The sequence below is a fragment of the Lactuca virosa genome, chromosome 4, assembly GCF_052849685.1.
Source record: "Lactuca virosa cultivar CGN04683 chromosome 4, Lactuca_virosa_CGN04683_v6, whole genome shotgun sequence".
NCBI classification, from domain to species: Eukaryota; Viridiplantae; Streptophyta; class Magnoliopsida; order Asterales; family Asteraceae; genus Lactuca; species Lactuca virosa.
In genome coordinates, this window is record NC_136429.1 from 393,640,956 (window position 1) to 393,660,204 (window position 19,249).

The following is a 19,249-nucleotide window of genomic DNA, read 5'->3' on the forward strand; positions in this document are numbered from 1 at the left end:
CATGCAAAATTTTTTTGTCATAAAGTTTCTATTTGCATATAATTCTTGGTGAACTTACTTATATCAAATTTTTATAAATAACCCCTTTACAGTTTGCAAATAGTCATTTATGGAACACAAAGTTCCAATCTCGAAATTCTAGACTTAGTGTCAACATTTCAAAGTCTATTTCAGCAACTTTTATTTCTAGTTATGAAAAGCATGGATACAAGGGTGCATGTTGAACACTCCCCAAAACTTGGGAGGCTCCTTTTGTAAATTGTATTTTTCATGTAGTGATTAAAATATTATTTGTTTTCATGGGTTCTGTGAAACCTCACGTTCACAGGGAGTTGCAAAAAAATATAATAATCTTTCAACACACATAGCAAACACACGTATACATGCAATCATTCAAGAATTTAGAACAAGAGATGACTTGTACTCTCCCCCAAAATCAATAAAAGCTTAGGAAAAAGATGGGGTATGAAGCTCACCTTGGTTTAGCTTGTTGGGTGATTTGAGGAGGTGTAAGGAGTTTCAAAGTTCCAGCACTTGGAAGTGTTCTTTGAACTTAAGAAAATCCTAAGAATAATTCTATGTGTAAATATAAGGAAGTCTTAGGAATAATATGAAGAGTCACTAGTAAAAGAGGATGAACACTTACAAAAATTCTGGAAATTTTCCTTAAGGAATGAAGCTTGAGTCTTGAAGGAGTTTGAGAGAATTCTTAGGAGTTTACTGGATGAGGAAGTGAGAAGTGGAATAAGGGAGGAAAGGTTCACGTATCAAAAGGGGAGGATAAGGGTGACTTGACATTTGCATGGAAAGCTGGTGGGTAAGGCTTAATTCCCTTGGATAATACATGTTTATTTGGAATTTGCATGGGAAATGAGGAATTAGGGTCACATCATAAAGTCAAACCCCTTTATTTGCTTAGAATCTCCTTAAAAATCTTGGGTTCTATTTTATATAAATATATTAAAATAATTGATTTTGGCATAAAATAGTGATTTAAGGGGTCTAAGATAGGAAAAATATGAGTTTGGTGTGATTTCCGGCGTCAAAATGCCTTAAAATGATAAAAAAGGTCCGAAAATGGCAAAAATCCGGAGTGGGGGCTGGTTTCTGCGAGGGTCCGAAGGCTTAGGAGGGATTCCGGAGCCACTAAGCAAATTCCGGAGCATCTTCTCGGATTTCCGGAGCATACAGAGGAGTTCCGGAGCTAAATCTCGCAATTCCAGAGTCACAGCCGAAGTTCCGAAGTCAGGAGGCGGCGTCAGCGGTCCGGACCGACCAGGTGCGAAGCGGCTCAAAATTCCGGAGCAGGTCAAGACATTTCTGAAGCATCCTTAAGCGAGATCTTCCGGAGTCATGCGATAAGGTCCGAAGCACAAGGGTTCCGAAAATGCACTCCTCTTGGTTCCTTAGGAGGTGTTCCGGACTAAGAGGTTCCGGACCAGGAGGGTTCCGGACCAAGAGGGTTCCGGCCAAGAGGGTTCCGGACCAAGAGGGTTCAGGACCAAGAGGGTTCCGGAGCAAGAGGTTCCGGACCAAAATGTTCCTATTGGGTTTTCTTCTCCGGTTTTGGGCTCATTTCGACTAAGGAACGTATGTAGAGAGATTTGGGAGAGATTTCACATACTTGGAGAGATTTGGGAGAGATTTCACATACTTGGAGAGATTTCACATTCTTGGAGAGATTTGGGAGAGATTTCATATACTTGGAGAGATTTGGGAGAGATTTGGGAGAGATTTCATATTCTTGGAGAGATTTGGGAAAAATAGAGATACAGTGGGAGAGATTGAGAGAGACTTTGTCGGGGGCCTTTATTAATGTTTTTCTTCGTAGTTCAAAGGTCGTAGACTTAGTTACATCCCTTTTCGAGTGTTATATACCCCCGAAGGGAACTTACTAATGTTTTATAGAGTTGTTACTTCCTCAATAAGATTAGGGTTTTAAGTTTGGAACATTTAAAACCTTCAAGTGTTACTTTGCATTAAAATTTAGAGTCATACATTAGCAAACATAAGTAAACCCTAACAAATAAACACTAGATGAGTTGACCAGATGACTCGATGACCTTGACTCGACTTTGACTTGCCAGAAACTTGCCGGTTGTCACACAATCGTATGTGAGGATAGTTAGACTGCAGTGTGGCCCGTAGCATTAGTTTAGTAAGACTGTTGTGTGGCCCGTAGCATTAGTTTAGTAAGACTGCGGTGTGGCCCGTAGCAATCGTATGTGAGTATAGTTAGGTTGCGGTGTGGCCCGTAGCACTGGTTTAGCAAGACTGCGGGATGGCCCGTAGCTTTAGTTGGCTGGCAGCGCAGAAGTGTTGTAAGACTATGTGGGTGGTCGTAGCATTCACTAGTTGACAGAGCGAGTATAGTAAGACTACATGGTGGCCCGTAGCATTCGTCGGTCCCTATTCGCTAGTGCGAATGTATCAGGTGTGTGATTCAGTGGTAGGGTTTTTCAGATAGTTGAGTGCAGGACGGGGCAGCCGCCCGGATGTGAGTGGGCCACATTATGGTTGGGTCCGAAAGGCGGTAGGTAATTGGAGACCAAGAGTGGCGTAAGACTACGGGTAAGCCGTTGCATTCATTAGTAGCTTAGTTCGCGGAGTGTGGGCGGGGGGCCGTATCTCCGAGGTAGCATGGGGGAAATCGGTATTCCGGGTAATGGTAGATCAGTTGGGACCAGGGCGGTCTCCGATCATCCGGTAGGCGGATGGGAGTCAACAGAACTACAGCCTACAGGCAGGAATGATGGTAAGGTTTTCGGTGAGAAAATTCGTGAGCTGATCGGATGATGCTAAGCTGCTCATCCGGGATCGAATGATCTTAGAGTAAAGGATTTGGCTCGGTGACGCCGTTCTCGTCTGAGCCTTAAACGTAGCAGGGAGGGATCTGCTACCCGAAGGATTGTCTGAATTCTCACGATTTGGTGGAGCTTTCAGTATTGGAGCATTGTATGGGGGTTATTCCGTGAGTATTGGTATGATGGTCGGCACTGGGAGTGGCCGGGATTGCGGTTTCAGCAGAGGATCGGTCCTCGAAGGAAATTGGGAAGGTTGTTGCTTGTGGAAAGTGCCTTAGAAAGGCCAGTGACAGTGTAGGGTAAAAGGGTAAACCCCTTGCGAATCAAGGGTAAGTGTATCAGGAGTATCGGTATGATTACCGGTTGGATAAAAGTGTTGTACTCGAGGGTAGTAAGTAACAGGTTATTCTGAAGATGATATCTTCAAGGTTGGGATCGGATGGGCGGAGTGTGTACCTAGTGGTAAAGTGGCAACCAGATGGTAAGGTAGTTGGTCGTGGCAGACTTCGAGGACGAAGTCTGGTTTAAGTGGGGGAGTGTTGTAACACCCAGAATTAGAAAGACCAAGAAAATGAGGGAAATGCTCTAAGTCAAGAGTCAACTCGTCGAGCCCAGGGAGGAACTCGACGAGTCGAAGCAGGATCCGGGGCATAGAGTGAGTGACCTACTCGGTGAGTCGGCTAGTGGACTCGGCGAGTCTGGTCTGGGCAAGAAAAACCCTAATCCCGGGGGTTGTGCCCTATTTAAAGAACATTACATCCCTTCCCCAGCCTCTTTACTCCCCTTTTGAGATCCAGAAACCCTAAATCGTGAGTGAGAGCCCTTGGAAGCAATTTAGAGCCTAGATAAGTGATTTTGGTGGAAAGGGGCTTGAAGATCAAGAGGCTTGCTGCAAAGGAGTGGTGTAGATCCGGGATCCGTTTCAGTCGGAGCATATATTGGAGGTAATAAGCTGTTGCTTTGGCTTTATTGCAAATAGATCTATCTTATGTTTTAGATTTGGGGCATTTTGGGCATGATTGAGATCTATGTCAAGTTAGAGGCCTAGATCTGAGGTTGCTACCTCAAATCTAGACTTGTGATGAAGGTCATAAAGTTTATGTCAATAAGTTATTGGTGAAGCCCCTTTGCCTTAAACCCTAACCCTAGAGTGTTTTGGGCCTTTAGCTCCTTGGTTTCACGTAAAGTTTGCAACTTTACGTGGGGGATAGACTGTAGAAGAGTGGATCTATGGATTGGAGCCCCTGCATGGCTCGAAAAGCCACTGTATGGATTGAGAACTGGAGAGACTCGGCGAGTCACATGGGTGTACTCGACGAGTTGTATGAATATGTGCATGGGCTCGGCGAGTTGGAAGAACAACTCGGCGAGTCTGTTGAAGATTGCCTAGGACTCGGCGAGTCTGTTCTTGGACTCGACGAGTCAGGTCGCAGAACCCCCAACCTCTTCTGGTTAAGACGCAGATCAGTGAGTTGAGCGGTGACTCAGTGAGTTGGACAGGATGGGACTCAGAGATCGTTGAACTCGACGAGTCCTGGGGTGACTCGGCGAGTTGGGTCGTATTTTGAGAGCTTCTGTGTTTAACGATTCGGCGAGTCTTCGGGTTGACTCGGCGAGTCGAGTCAACTGGAAGGTTGCCTTTGACCAGGACTTTGACTTTAACCAGAGTTGACTTAGTTTGACTTCTAGAGTTCAGTTTGGAACTAAGTGTTTTATTGATATTAGTAGCTCGGGGAGCTAGCAGAGCAGCAGTTCAGAGAGTGCTTGGACAGCAGTCAGAGGGTTATCAGCAAAGTTCAGCAGTGCGAGGTGAGTCTCCTCACTGTTTATATGGGTCTACGGCCACAATGCCGACCCATTTAGTTTATGTATGGTAGGAAGACCCGGGGGTTAGCCCTAGGCATTATGCATGAAAGACCAGGTGGAGGCTCCTGGCACACAGTATGTTATTATGTATGGTAGGAAGACCCGGGGGTTAGACCTAGGCATTATGCATGAAAGACCAGGAGGAGGCTCCTGGCACACAGTATGTTATTATGTATGGTAGGAAGACCCGGGGGTTAGCCCTAGGCATTTGTCTGTAAGACCCAGGGAGTAGCCTAGTAGAGTAGTATGTATAGTTGTCTTTGTGATGCTTGCATAGAAGACCAGGGGGTGGCCCTTGGCACTTGTCTGTAAGACCCAGGGAGTGGCCCCCAGGCTTGACAAGAAAGACCACGTGCGGCCCGTGGCAATACAGCAAGACTATGTTTGGCACATATCACTTTACTTGATTATGGATATGTTTGTTATGTATGGCTCATGGTTACGTATGGTATGTATGGATCAGTTGGTTTGTATGGTATGTGGTATCTGGGGAACTCACTAAGCTTCGTGCTTACGGTTTTCAGTTTTGGTTTCAGGTATTCAGTTTTCAGAAGAGGAGCTCGGAAGGGTTGCAGTGCACACACCATGACAAGTTAGCCTGGGATGTTTACTCTGATAACTAAACAAGTGTTTTGGAAATGAAACTATGATTTGTCATATAAACCCCTTTTAGTATGTTTGAATGACTTAATGCTATGAATTAGTAATGTTTTTAAAAGAAATTTTTGGACTCGAAATTTGGGATGTTACATACCTGTCACATCTACCCATACTTTCCACACGGATCGTCCCAGGTTTCCTAAATAGCTGCTCAACGTCCTCGATCACCAATCCCATTGCACATGGTTGCTCTCCAGCGAATACTCTCCTCTATCAGCGTACTCATCTAACTAAGGTATCTCCCTAGGCTCTTTCTAGGTTCTCGCACTTCTCTGCCATCAGCTGCTGAAGAACTCCTCATGATGCCAGCCATCTACCTCCTGAATATCGTCACATTCACTCGATAGCTGACTCCCATCATCAAGAGTTCCACAAAGCACAAAGCAAGCAGCATTCGGGCATCGAATAACCTCCACCAGCACATAAAACCATTCTGGTATATAACTCCTCTCGCTTTATCCACAACTCAAAAGGCATCGCCGATTCAGGCAACCCCACCCCTCGTGGCGTCTAACTACCCTCTCAGTAGATTTCCTCCAAAATCACATCTAGGTATCTCTCCTAGATTACTCCACTACTCAAAGCTCTCTTTAAAAGATTCCTGCTAGATACTCCTACTCAGTACATACTCAAGGCACATAACACATAGCAACAACTCCTAGGCTAAGGCATCACAAATCAGGCAACTCTAGCCCTAAAATATGAGATACCTAGCCTATCCTCTAGCATGCATCACTAATATCTCGTAAATATATCATATCACAATTAAGTAAGGGTATTTTGGGAAATTACCGTTCAGGCTCTGGCTGATTGTACACACTACTCCAACTCGTTTTCTCTTAAAACTCTTTCTCATTTTAGAAAAATCATTTCTTTTGAAAAAATTTCTCAAATCCTCAGTTTGAGTTCAGACACGCCCGAAGGTGCATCTGAATCCCTCAAACCAAGGCTCTGATACCAACTTGTAACACCGTAAATTTTCAAACAAATTCTTCGTTTTATAAATCACTTAATTCTCATAAACACATTTCACCAAATCCTAAATGCCAAATTATCAAAACACAACTCCATAATTGTTTAATTAAAAATCCAGGATCCTCATACCATAACTCTTTCTCTCATGTGTACAATCGATCTGGCGCCTTCCCGATATCCTGAAAAGTACCTGAAACACATATCACATAACACGGTAAGCATGAAGCTTAGTGAGTTCCCTAAAATCCCTATCTTGACCAAACCCTAAAGTCAACAGAAGTCAACCCTTGAGTCAACAGTCCATGTTGACCCGACTCACCAAGTGCATCTATGTGACTCGTCGAGTCCTTTTGGTCCCCTAGAACCCTCATGAAGTCCAACTCAACTTGCCGAGTTGACCCGTCAACTCGCCGAGTTATCGCGTGTTCAGTCTCATCGTGAAAACCCTAGCCGACTCGTCGAGTCAGCTCATTGACTCGGCGAGTCCATTCAGTCTGTATTATCATTCAGATGTTTTAAGGCAGATCTATCACTCCAAACTCTAGATCTAGTCTCCCAATGCTCAAATGTCACGTAAAGCTTTAATCTTTACGTTCATGCATGGCATATTTGCTCCATAATGCCCATACAAGCTCTAACTAGGGTGTTTAAGCACAATAACTCTTTCATGGTTGGATAAAGCTGGGACCTTTGGACTTTATGAACGTTACAAAGTCCAGATCTGATGTCTCAATGCTTGGCAAGCACAATTCATACCAAATTTTACAGAAATAAGGAGAAAGCCCCAAATTTCCTCATTAACAAGATCTAAACAACATGATGAGCAAGGTGATGACTTTTACCTTCCAACAGAAGCTCCAAGTGAATGAATACTGGATCTCACAGCCTTCCCTCGTTCCTTGCTTGAATCTCACTTCTTCTCTTCCAATGATTCACCAAAACACTCAAATATTAGCTCTATCACTCTCTCTTAGCTCTAATAGCCGATTAGGGTTTCACACAGGGGAGTTGGGTAGTTGGTGAGGCGGAAATGAGGACATAAGTTCCTTTAAATAGGTCCCAACCCCGGAGATTTAGGGTTTCATCTCACAGCGCCAACTCGGCGAGTCGGCTCTCTGACTCGTCGAGTCGGGCTTTAAACCCACGTGCTCAATCCAACTCTACTCGACGAGTCGAACACCCAACTCGGCGAGTCACTCATTAAATAAATAAATCATTAATAAATGAAGTACCTGGGAGTCGGGATGTTACATGGGCCCACTGATTAGTATGGTATGTGGTATTTTAGAGAACTCGCTAAGCTTTGTGCTTATGGTTTCATGTTTATGTTTCAGATACTTCCGGTTCAAAAGGGAAGGGCTCGGCATGATCGCACAACACCCCCTTTTGATTTCCGCATTGATGATTATTCTTCTCTGATGATTTTGGATACATTGTTTTATGATGATTTGAGACACATGATGTATGTTTTGATGAACTAAGAATGAAATTTTTTATCACTATTTGTGGGTTGTTACAACGATGCGACCAATGATGGGCCGCAATGCGGGAATTAAGTTGAATTCATGATTGTTTTGTTGCCTACCATTCATGACGCGGCCAGGAGCTGGGTCGCAGCATGTTAACCGTTGACCGTTGACTTTTTGACCAGTTTGATTTTTGGTCAAACTTTGATAGATTTGAGTGTTTGACTAAGTATTGGTCTTGGTTTGGTATTAGGTTGTTTGTGCTAGCTATTTCGTTTGTAGAGGTTGTTGTTGAGTTTCTGTTGTTTGACTTAGGTGAGTTATCTCACTATACTATGTGTTACAATATATATCATTTGCATTATAGGATATAGATGTATTGTAGTATGTTGATTATACAAGTAGGCTAGCATAGTCTATTTTATGTTAATTTTTTGATTGAGGTATTGTTAATATTGGTAGACCGTTAAGTAAATGCCCTAGGAGTCATGTGTAGTTTAAATTAGATAGCCTAAGAACTCTTGATCTAGCCTTAGTGCATGGTTCTTGTATGATATATTAGTCTCGTCTAGGAACATCTGTTTGACTGAGTATTTTCTCTTCAATTGCGTATGACTACCACATTTATAAGGTGATTCGTTGATATTAGCAGAAGTCTTGGTATGATTGTATGATATGTTGATATACTTTCGGTTGATGACTAGATGACACGTGAGCCTTTAGTCGTCGTTGATGACTAGACGACAAGAGAGCTGTTAGTCGTCGTTGATGACTAGACGACACGGGAGCTGTTAGTCCCCGTTAATTAGGTGGATTGGCAATAGAGTCGAGAGCATTTGTTTGTTTGTATTGTATGTGTATTGCAGTATGTTGTATTTTGGGGAACTTTCTATGTTTTATGCTTATAGTTGTGCATTAGATGTTTTTCAGGTGGTTCTGCTAATTGTGATAAGGGCTCAGCTTAATTGTACCACACGCGCATTGTTGTTGTTCTGTGTTTTTAACTTCCACTGTTTTTATTATCCTAATACAAATTAATATATGGTTTTATGATTTTGATCCGATTGGTATTTGGGTTTTATGAAAAATGGTTTTGGATGTTTTACTCTTTATTTTTAAAAGAAAAACTTTGTTTGAAATTTGAGACGTTACAATTAAATTCTTCTTATTTTATTTATTAATGACACTTCTTCTATAAAATATATGTATTTTTTGTTTGTATATTTTAAGCCAAATAAAACTAAAATTAAATAAAAAATATATGTCGAAAATTTATATTTACATAAAAATATTAGAGTAGATAAAATCCCAAACATTTTGGTTAATCATGTTATAATATTCATAATATTCTGAATATTTAGTTGGTATGACTTGGAATTAAATTAATTTTTTTACTTATTCACGATTTTATTTTTTGTTTTTTTTTTTTTTTTTGAACGGCAAGGTTATTGGTTAGCAGTTAGTATCACGAAACCATCAACACCATGAATAGAATTCGAGACCTCCAATCTAAAAGACAAAGCCTCTACCAAGTGGACTAGTCTCACATTATCTTCACGATTATTCATTTGATTAAGATTAACCATAATTAATCTAAAATAATAATTTTAAACCTAAAATAACTATTTCACCATAAGTCATTTATATTTGATTTTTTTATTTAGTTTTATTATTATTATTATTATTATTATTATTATTATTATTATTATTATTATTATCATTATTATTATTCATAATTAAAATAATATGGCCCAAAAAACCAACCCTCACACAAAAAACACACTCTCACACACATCATATACAAAATTCACACACACAACACACACATTCACCATTATCCTTATAATTTCAGAAATTATCCCTATATAATAGTAAAATTTGAAAAAATTTACTTTATAATAGCAGAAAATAATATGTATAGAAATGATCTCTATTTATAATAAATTTACACAATTGTCTCTGCATAGTGAAACAAAATTACATAAATGGTCTCTTATATATATATATATATATATATATATATATATATATATATATATATATATATATATATATATATATATATATATATATCGGCAAGATGACATTACAGAAATATTCATGTATAATCACGAAATGTAAAAATATAAAAATCATAGATACCGTTTATATATAATAATAAAATTATAGAAATGGTCAATGTATAATATTATCAAACAATAAATTTATAGAAATGATTTCTATCTAATAATAAATTTACAAAAATTATCCCTATAAACATTTTACAGTAACGGTCCATATTTAATAGTATAATAGTTGGAAATAAAATTTGTAGATATTGTCCCTATTTAATAGTAAATTTATAAAAATTATCAATATGTAGTAGTGTAAAAAAAGTTACATAATTGGTCTCTTTGTAATTGTAAATCCATAATAGCATATATATATATATATATATATATATATATATATATATATATATATATATATATATATATATATATATATATATATAGATGTGCTCATGCAAAGCGGCGACGACAAATAGCTTTTTTGGTGAATAATTTCTTACGAGAAAATAATTATTAAATTTTATTATTAGTTATTAAGTAATAAAAAAAAATTACCACTTTTAAATAAAATATTTATTTTTAGAGCTTATAGTTATATTGCCTAGTTATAATTTAATTCATATACATGACATTAACATTTTGAAATTGTCATTTTGCTACAAATTGTATTTATTAAAAAGCTTTCTTATTCACGTCTTCATATTTTTGACAAATATTAATGATTTATGTATGAATAATTGATTTATATAAAAAAAAAACTTTGTAATTTATATCTCTTAAAATTCAAGATATTATATATATATATATATATATATATATATATATATATATATATATATATATATATATATATATATATATATATATTCAATAGAGAACAATTATTAACAACGACCAAAGAACCAATCTTGAGCATGGTGAGGTTCAATACATAACCATTATTAACAAGGAACCAAGGAACTAATCGTGAGTGTGGAAATCATAATGATCAACGGCCAAAGGAATGGATGTACACGTGTATATTTGACGTACATACACTGGATTATACCAAAAAACTCACATTTTTACAAAAAAAAAAAAAAAAAAAAAAAAAAAAAAAAAAACTCACCTTTTTTCGTTTAATTTTTTTTAAGTCATGTTTATCGAAAAAAAACGAATATATCATTGTTCACGATTTTTCGTTCTATTTCCATAGAGATCCATGTTAATATATAAAAAACAAACTTTTTTTCGAAAAAACCCACTTTGTTTTTTTGTTTTTTTTTAATATTTAACTTTATTTTATCCAAAAAAAACTAATTATACCAAAAATCTCAATTTTTTGTTCTCTATTTTTTGAACTACATATAATTTAGTTTTCAGAATTCACAATGTGAATCTGACTTAAATTATTCACACTGTGAATCTGAACTGAAATTTTGATTTTTTGTTAAACATCAATACAAATCTATATTTAAAGAGTACCAAAAAATAAGAATTTTGATATATTTATTTTTTTTTCTATAAAAAATAGACCTTAACTTTTCAAAAAAAACAAAGAAAATGAAGTGGTTTTTTTGAAAAAAAAAGTTTATTTTTTTATATATCAGTATGAATCTCTATGGCAAGAGGACGAAAAATCATCTACAACGATATATTCATTATTTTTTCGATAAAAAACATGGTCTAAAAAAATTAAACTAAAAAAAAGGAAGTGAATTTTGTTATAATCTGATGTATGTGCGTCCATTTTAAAAGTCTACAACCATTCTTTTTGTCGTTGATCGCTTTAAATTCCGATGTTTTGGATTGGTTCCTTGATTAATAATGGTTCTCTATAAAAAAAAAATATATCTCTCTCTCTCTGTGTGTGTGTGTGTATATATATATATATATATATATATATACAGAGAGAGAGATGGGTAGGTTCAAATGTGGATGAACAAATATTATGTGGATGTAGGGATTAATATGGGCCAACTATTATTTAATTTTAATAAATAATTAATTAAATCATCTACCCTTTAATTTAGGCAAATTACTTTATTTAAAACCTTATTGCTTTCTTCCATCGACACCCTCAAAGTTGTATCCGTCCCGCTTCCATCGAGATTTACTAAACCACCTCCGGATAGCACATCCTCTCTCCTGTGAAGCTACGATTGGAACGCCGCAACCCACCGATCGCCCTTAATTTTAGTGTTCACGAAGCTTGGTTTGAAGACGAAGATAAAGTTCGCAGTTTTGTTGGTTTACCGGATGTTCATCTTGCTATTAAATTCCCTTATTCAGGTAAATAAATTGTCAATTATAGGATTTTTTTTTTAATCGATTAGAAAGCGTAACACTGCGACATGTGGATGCGAACATCAATTATGTAAGACGTGTTGGACGGCTTACGTCTGCACCTCCATCGACGACGGCCGTGGATGCTTAACTCTAAAGTGTCCCAAACCTTCCTGTGACGCTGGTGTTGGTCCGGACATGGTCAAAGCATTGTCAATTTCGCCACTACTCTCCGCCCTAGCTCCCTCATTCACCTATAATTCTATGGATTCTACAATTCCTGTGAGTTTTCTCATTTGTTGAAGATTTATTGCGGATATTATGGGATGCCTCCAAATCAGAAACGAAGAAATCGTAACAGTAAAACAGTTGAGGGGGAAAATAAGAAATTGGCGATACATTAAGACGACACAGAAATAGATGTAGATATCTTGATAACTCACGTTGATATCCTCCATTGCGTCTTCTCCAATCCTTCGTGCCTGCATATTTTCATAACTCACATTCATATCCATTGAGTCTTCTACAAGCCAACGTCCTTTGTTGCACAACGTTTCAGGTATTTCCTTTTGTTTTAAATTTTCTTCTACATTTTTATTACTTCGTGAAACTGAAACGCACTGCATTCTTTTTCTCATTCATTAACCAGTACACATCTTTAAACAGTGATCTAATGCTTCATAATGGAACTTTGATATTTTGTTATCTTCCAGTGTTGACAGAGCCCCCATATATAAGAAAGGTAAAATGCAAACCCCATCTTGAGACATAATTGGGCTTTTTACCTTGAAAACAGTAATCTTGACAAAAAAATATTACACCATTCAACATTGACATGCCTGATACATAGGCTGATATGATTAGATGTAAAGATACAATTTTATGCAGCATGATCACATATCATGATGCCATCATTATGAGATATATAATCTCTATCAAAGAAATAAGTCCTCAAAGCAACAAATTACAACTACTTTCATTGATTTGGCAATTTTTTTCTTTTATAATAGATGTTTCTAATTGAATACATTATTATTCTTTTTTTTATCAAACATGTTTCTCATAAAATGCCTCTTACTCTTTTTTACTGATCATGAAAAGTCATGAATAGCAGAACATGAATAGCAGAACAGGGGATAAAAGTTTGTTATTCTCACGCCAGTCATTCTGACAGAATTTGATATTATGGAAGTCATTCTAAAAGAATTTATGATCGCAGACATGAAGGTGTGGGGGATGAAGATAAACAATGGTCATTGATTTTTCTAAAAGAAAACAATGTTCATCGTCTTATTGCTTTCAAAATGTATCATCAACATATATTCTTTTAAAATGGATCAAATTTAATCTTTTAGAATGCATCATCAACATATTCTTATTTTTGTTTGTGTATTTTACTTCGATAATGTTTATTTGGTATCTCATTCTTCAAGAATGCAAAATAAAAATTGTTCTTTCGAAGATTTTTCAATCTCATAGAATATCATTCTGACAGAATTTGATATTATGGAAGTTATTCTAAAAGAATTTATGATCGCAGACATGAAGGTAATAAATAAATATGGTGCATGAAGGGGAACATGATGATCAAGGGTCTAAAGGTTGGATGATGGTGTGTAGGATGAAGATAAACAATGGTCATTGATTTTCTAATAGAAAAAAATGTTCATCGTCTTATTGCTTTCAAAATATATCATCAACATATATTCGTTTAAAATGAATTAAATTTAATCTTTTAGAATGCATCATCAACATATTCTTATTTTTGTTTGTGTATTTTACTTTGATAATGTTTAGTTGGTATCTCATTCTTCAAGAATGCAAAATAAAAATTGCACATTCTAAGATTTTTCAATCTCATAGAATATCATTCTAACAGAATCAGATCGTTTATGATTAAAAAAAATATGTTCGAATTAAATTAACTAAAAAAAATCATAATTTTTATAATTAAAAAATCAATTATCCCTTAAAATCCGATAATTTCCATTTTTAAATATAATTTAATTTAGCAAAAATGTTTGGACCACAAAGGAGCCTTACATCCACACAATAATTACAATCCACATTATAACCTAACCCTATATATATATATATATATATATATATATATATATATATATATATATATATATATATATATATATATATATATATATATATATATATATCGTTTCCTTCGTTTCCACAACTACATAAAACTGGATAAGATGTGGTCATAGATAGATGTGAAATTGTTTTATTGTTACGTGAACTATAGGTACTACAATAGTAATGGTACTCAACTAATATTATCCACCTAATAAGAACTCAAAAGAAGAACATGGGAAGGAGTCTCGTCATTTTCTACATTTCACATTGGGAAGTATTTTATTATACAATAGCATGTCAATGGAAAATATATAAGGTAAATAAATGAAGCATATACCAAACAATATAAATGTACAAATTAAATTTAAAGAGTGAAAATAACCTAATTAGCTTTGACCTATTTGCATATTATTTTTCATTTTTATGTACTTTAGACTCCAGAGTCTAGATAACTGAGCGTGGAAATAATATTCTTATATAGGTCAAACATGTCAATGAAACATATACAAAATCAATGAAGCATATACTAAACTTTGTAAATTATTGAAAGAGAGAAAGTACCTAAGTAGTTTTACATATTTGCATCTTCTTTTTTATTTTTCACGCACTCTAGATAAACAGGTGAAAAATAATATTCTTATATAGGTCAAACATTCCAATTAATCAATAATTTAAACCGCATAAATTGAAGATGTTGATTATTTAAGTTGCATAAGTTGAAAATGTTAGGTGGTTTCAAATGAATATAGTTCAAAAGAAATGGTTTATCTTGAACCACATTCATGTAGATAGCCTCCATTATCCTTTCTAATAAATCAAAAAAAAAATTTGTCACTTGTCACACTCTCATTCAATTTGTCAAATGTCATTTTGTGGTTATTTTGATTTTTTTTTTTTCACATGTCATTTTATAAGTTTTTCTATTTTATTAAATTTCACATAATATTTTAATGTAATAATTGTAATAAATGTAACAATAAATGGATAACAATTTTATTAATTGACTTACCTTTTAATTTCAAAATTCTCAAAGTTAAAGTTCATTAGTTTCTTTTATTTATTTAAATTATTTGTTTAAATTTAAAAGATAAAAAACATTTTCATTATAATAATTCATTATTTTTCTTATTTTCTTATAAATTTAAAGTTTTTAAATATTTTGACATTTATATTTAGCTTTTAAAAAAAAATAACACATATAATACATAGGTCTCACAACTAATATTAAATAGCCTCCATTATAAGATTTATAGAGATAAAGATATAAACATAATTATACATATTTATATGTATCTAATATAATATAATAACATAACAGAAGCGAATATAAACGGATGTAAATGAACATACAAGATTATTATTCGTGAAGCGAATATAAACGAAAGAAAAAACTTGTTCATGTCCGTTCATTTATTTAAATAAACGAACACAAACAAACTTCTCGCCGAATGGTTCATTAGCCTTAAATTAACAAACATATTTGAACGGCTTGTTCTATTTTTTAATGTCAACCAAACATGACTATGGGACGTAATAATTCACTCCATTACCTAGCTCATTATCCCTTAATAAATAATAAATCACCTTCACAAACCAAAGTTTTTTATTTCTTATGACCCATCATAATAAAAAAAATTCTCACTCCCTTCCTATAACAACAATCTATCTAACAAAGTTGCTCTAGTAGCAACGTTATCAATTAAATTTGTAGCTCGACACATGTTTTTCACCGCAATATTTATAGAAGTATGTAGAATTAATAATGTATTATTGTAAATAATATACAAAGGCTATGGACAGAACAAGACAAGACAAGACGGAACTAGACATGACATGGCAAACATTCTTAGTCTATTTTCGATGATAGGGGCATTCATGTCTTTTTCACAAACACAGATTGAGAGCAAGTTCGTGTCCCACCTTTTGAACAAGACTTAAATTGCAATTTTTGTCTCGTTGACCGGTCCGAGTGCAATGCACGCCAAATGCACAACAAGGCCACTTGTCTTGTCCTACATAACAAGCAGTGATGAAAGGAACTCAAAGTTTGGAGGAAAAAAAAAATTAAAAAAATTTACATGTTGTTCATGTCTCTTAGCTGCATACTAATCCATATATGTCTATAATACCTATCCTACCCCTGGCATTGTGTAACAGTAAGGTTGGTCGTTGGTCAACATGATGACATGAGTCATTAGGATTGTGCCATTTGTCAGCCAATCAAAGTTTTGCATGATGGGATGATGATGATGATAGCCAAACAAAGCATGATGGAAGTAGATTGCTATTCCATGAGTGCAACATATTTACGTGGTTTGGGTGGCAGTTTTAGTAGCCTGACCAACTCATATGTCCGTGTGTCTCTTCCACTATAAAGGCAAAGATCCACTGGGGTCAACCCTTCCTATATACACCAACACAAAAGTGCATTTAAGAAGATGTTTCTTTTTTACTTAAATGAAATTTAATAAAACAGTACTTAATCCGTTGTTTCTTTATAGTGTAATGCCTTGATACAAAAATTAGTTAAAAGTGTGACGTTGTAATAGAAAGAAACAAAAGTAGGATGCTATAATTAATAACTAGTAAGCAAAATATGAATCTTTAGGGTAGAGAGAGTACTTGGTTTTTGAGTGTCTTATCAGCTTTCTTGATCAACAAAAGCCTCACCACATCACTTCTACGCGATTGGACAGCTAGATGCAGTGGGGCCCACCCGTACTAATTTAAACAAAATAAAAACATTTCAAAAATTAATGAAAAATGAAGCAACATAATGAACATAAAGGCCGTGTGTGTTACACTCGACAAGATTTATAGGACTACTTTTTTTATGACAAGGGCATTTACGTCTTTTGCATAGACGAGCGATCAAGAAAAAATCACAACCCCACCTTTTTTGGTGGAACAAAAAATTACAGTTTTTTTCATTGACATTAGTCTCAGTCTAAACGCAGTATAATCTGTCATGTCATGTCATATGTAACAAACAAGGCTAAAGTAAATAATAACATTTCAACGTACGTTGTCTTGGAGGTTTATATCCACGTTATAAAGTAAAAGGATTTTTATCATTTGAGTTGATGCAGTGCGTACAGCATAATGCATAAGGGTAGCCCCATCCTGTTGTCATCATACCAAAAAGACCAAAATATTATTCATATATAATATGTAATATACAATTTCCTTCAATAAAAACAAATTAATTTTAGGTTTATGCTTACTTTGTCACGAACAAATGGATTAGCTGAATTTCTCAATAGATAATTACAAATGGCATGCTTTTTTCCAAGTATTGCTTTGTGAAGTGCTGTGAGTCCCTCCTACAAAAAAAATCACAAAAAAGACGTGAATAACCTCCTTATCCTCATTATCAAAAATAGTCCTAGATAAGTTGTCAAAAGTAATAAAAAAAAAGGAAAAAGGAAAAAGTCATCAGTTTTACCTGATTGGGGACGTTGATATCTACATTGTATTTCATTAAAGTATCAACAAGGTAAAATTCTCCTGATGCAGCAAGAGTGTGTAAAGGTTGCCATTTATCCTGTTTAAACAATCATCAACACCAAGTCAAATATAATCCTCCCTCCATTCGATTAAAGTAGCAACAATTTCCTTTTCATATGCGCCATGAAAATTGCAATTTCTGAAAGTTTTCAGGTTAAATTAGTATGTAACAAGAAGCTTACAGAGGTAGCAGTTGCCAAATCAGGTGTCCGCCTATTCATAAGAACTTTCTCCTCCTTTGAAAACAACTTACGAGGACCTAATCAAGGTTACAATAACAAAATTAGCAACTCATGGAATTATATGCAAGAATTCAGCTTTATAGAAGTGAAATTTGAGTACTATTTGAGCCAATTTTAGTGGGAATGTTATAAAATTACCTTCTGGATCTTTGGCAGCTTCAGGATCATACATGCCGGAGTTCAAGTATCGTGAAATATCCTCCAAATTCCGGCCATATACGGCCATTTTAGGGTTCCTAGGGGTCACTCTGATGCCCCTGCTACCTTCACCCTCGTCAATTTCATCTTCGGTGCCATCACCTTCGTTCTTGTCCACCAAAAATTGAGGATTATCCAACACAACTGGCTTCAATTCCCGTAGTTTTGCAGCTTTGTATTCTTTCATACTCTCATACCCCATCGGTATAGGTTTTAACCCGTCTTTCCTCTTCTGTAGTCTGCTCCCGAATTCCATTTCCTGGGCCATCTTTCTCCTCTCTTTCTTCGTGATATTAATCTCTGTCTGAACGTCTTTCCAGTTCGCTGGAACCAAATCCTCCGGTTGAACCACGATTTTAGTAACCCTTTTGGAGGGTTTGGGCGCTTCAAGCTGAATTTCGTTTTGAATGAAAGGGTCATCGAATATGCCCTCTTCAAAAACTAAGCAGTCTCCGATTACTTGCTCATCTTCTTCTTCTTCGTATCCTTCGTCGTCTCTGTTGACGTTGGTGTATGATTGTTGCTGGGGGTGGTGGCGGAGGGAGAACTGAAGGAATGATAAGGTGGGTTTACGGAAGAACAATGATTGGGTTTTGTGGTGGGATTTAGATAGGGAAGTAGAAGAGGTGGTTGGAAGGAGAGAGGAAATGGTGGTTTGCTGGTGGAGTTGGGGGTTTAACAAGAACATTGTTTGTCTACGGCGCCGGCGGGAGGAGCCGGTGAAGGGGAGTATTTCACTTATCTACTTCTATGCTTGGATACTTTGGCAAAACAATGCCAAAAGGGCAGATTTTTGAGTCCGAAATATTTTGACATATGTTTGGTAGAATTTTATAATCGTGAAAAATCAATTCTTACATGAGAACCATTTTTGTTAATGTTGTAACATCACGTAAACATTAATCTTTGTTGATGAACATAAGCTTCGTGAGAAGCTCATCATAATCTTTCCAGAGAATGAATTAATCAAGAATTAACGAGAGGTCTAATTACTAAGGTTCTAACTGGCGTTAGACGTGGCGACAATGTCAAGTCAAGTATCGGGCTTTGACTTATGACGGAAATTTTGTATACATAATAAATAAAATAAATCACATAATTATAGATTTATATTAAATATATCA

General features: G+C 35.6%; 1 protein-coding gene across 1 annotated transcript; it reads right to left on the bottom strand.

The window, feature by feature from the left end:
• Positions 1–16,208: 16,208 nt before the first annotated feature.
• Positions 16,209–18,932, bottom strand: AKRP (ankyrin repeat protein). Its single transcript, XM_079045912.1, has 7 exons — positions 18,066–18,932; positions 17,868–17,944; positions 17,624–17,722; positions 17,403–17,501; positions 17,203–17,301; positions 16,801–16,899; positions 16,209–16,582 (listed from the first exon to the last, which is right to left on the bottom strand). The coding sequence occupies exons 1-7, from the start codon at positions 18,811–18,813 to the stop codon at positions 16,463–16,465; spliced, it is 1,341 nt and encodes a 446-aa protein (XP_078902038.1). The 5' UTR covers positions 18,814–18,932; the 3' UTR covers positions 16,209–16,462.
• Between the last annotated feature and the right edge of the window lie 317 nt (positions 18,933–19,249).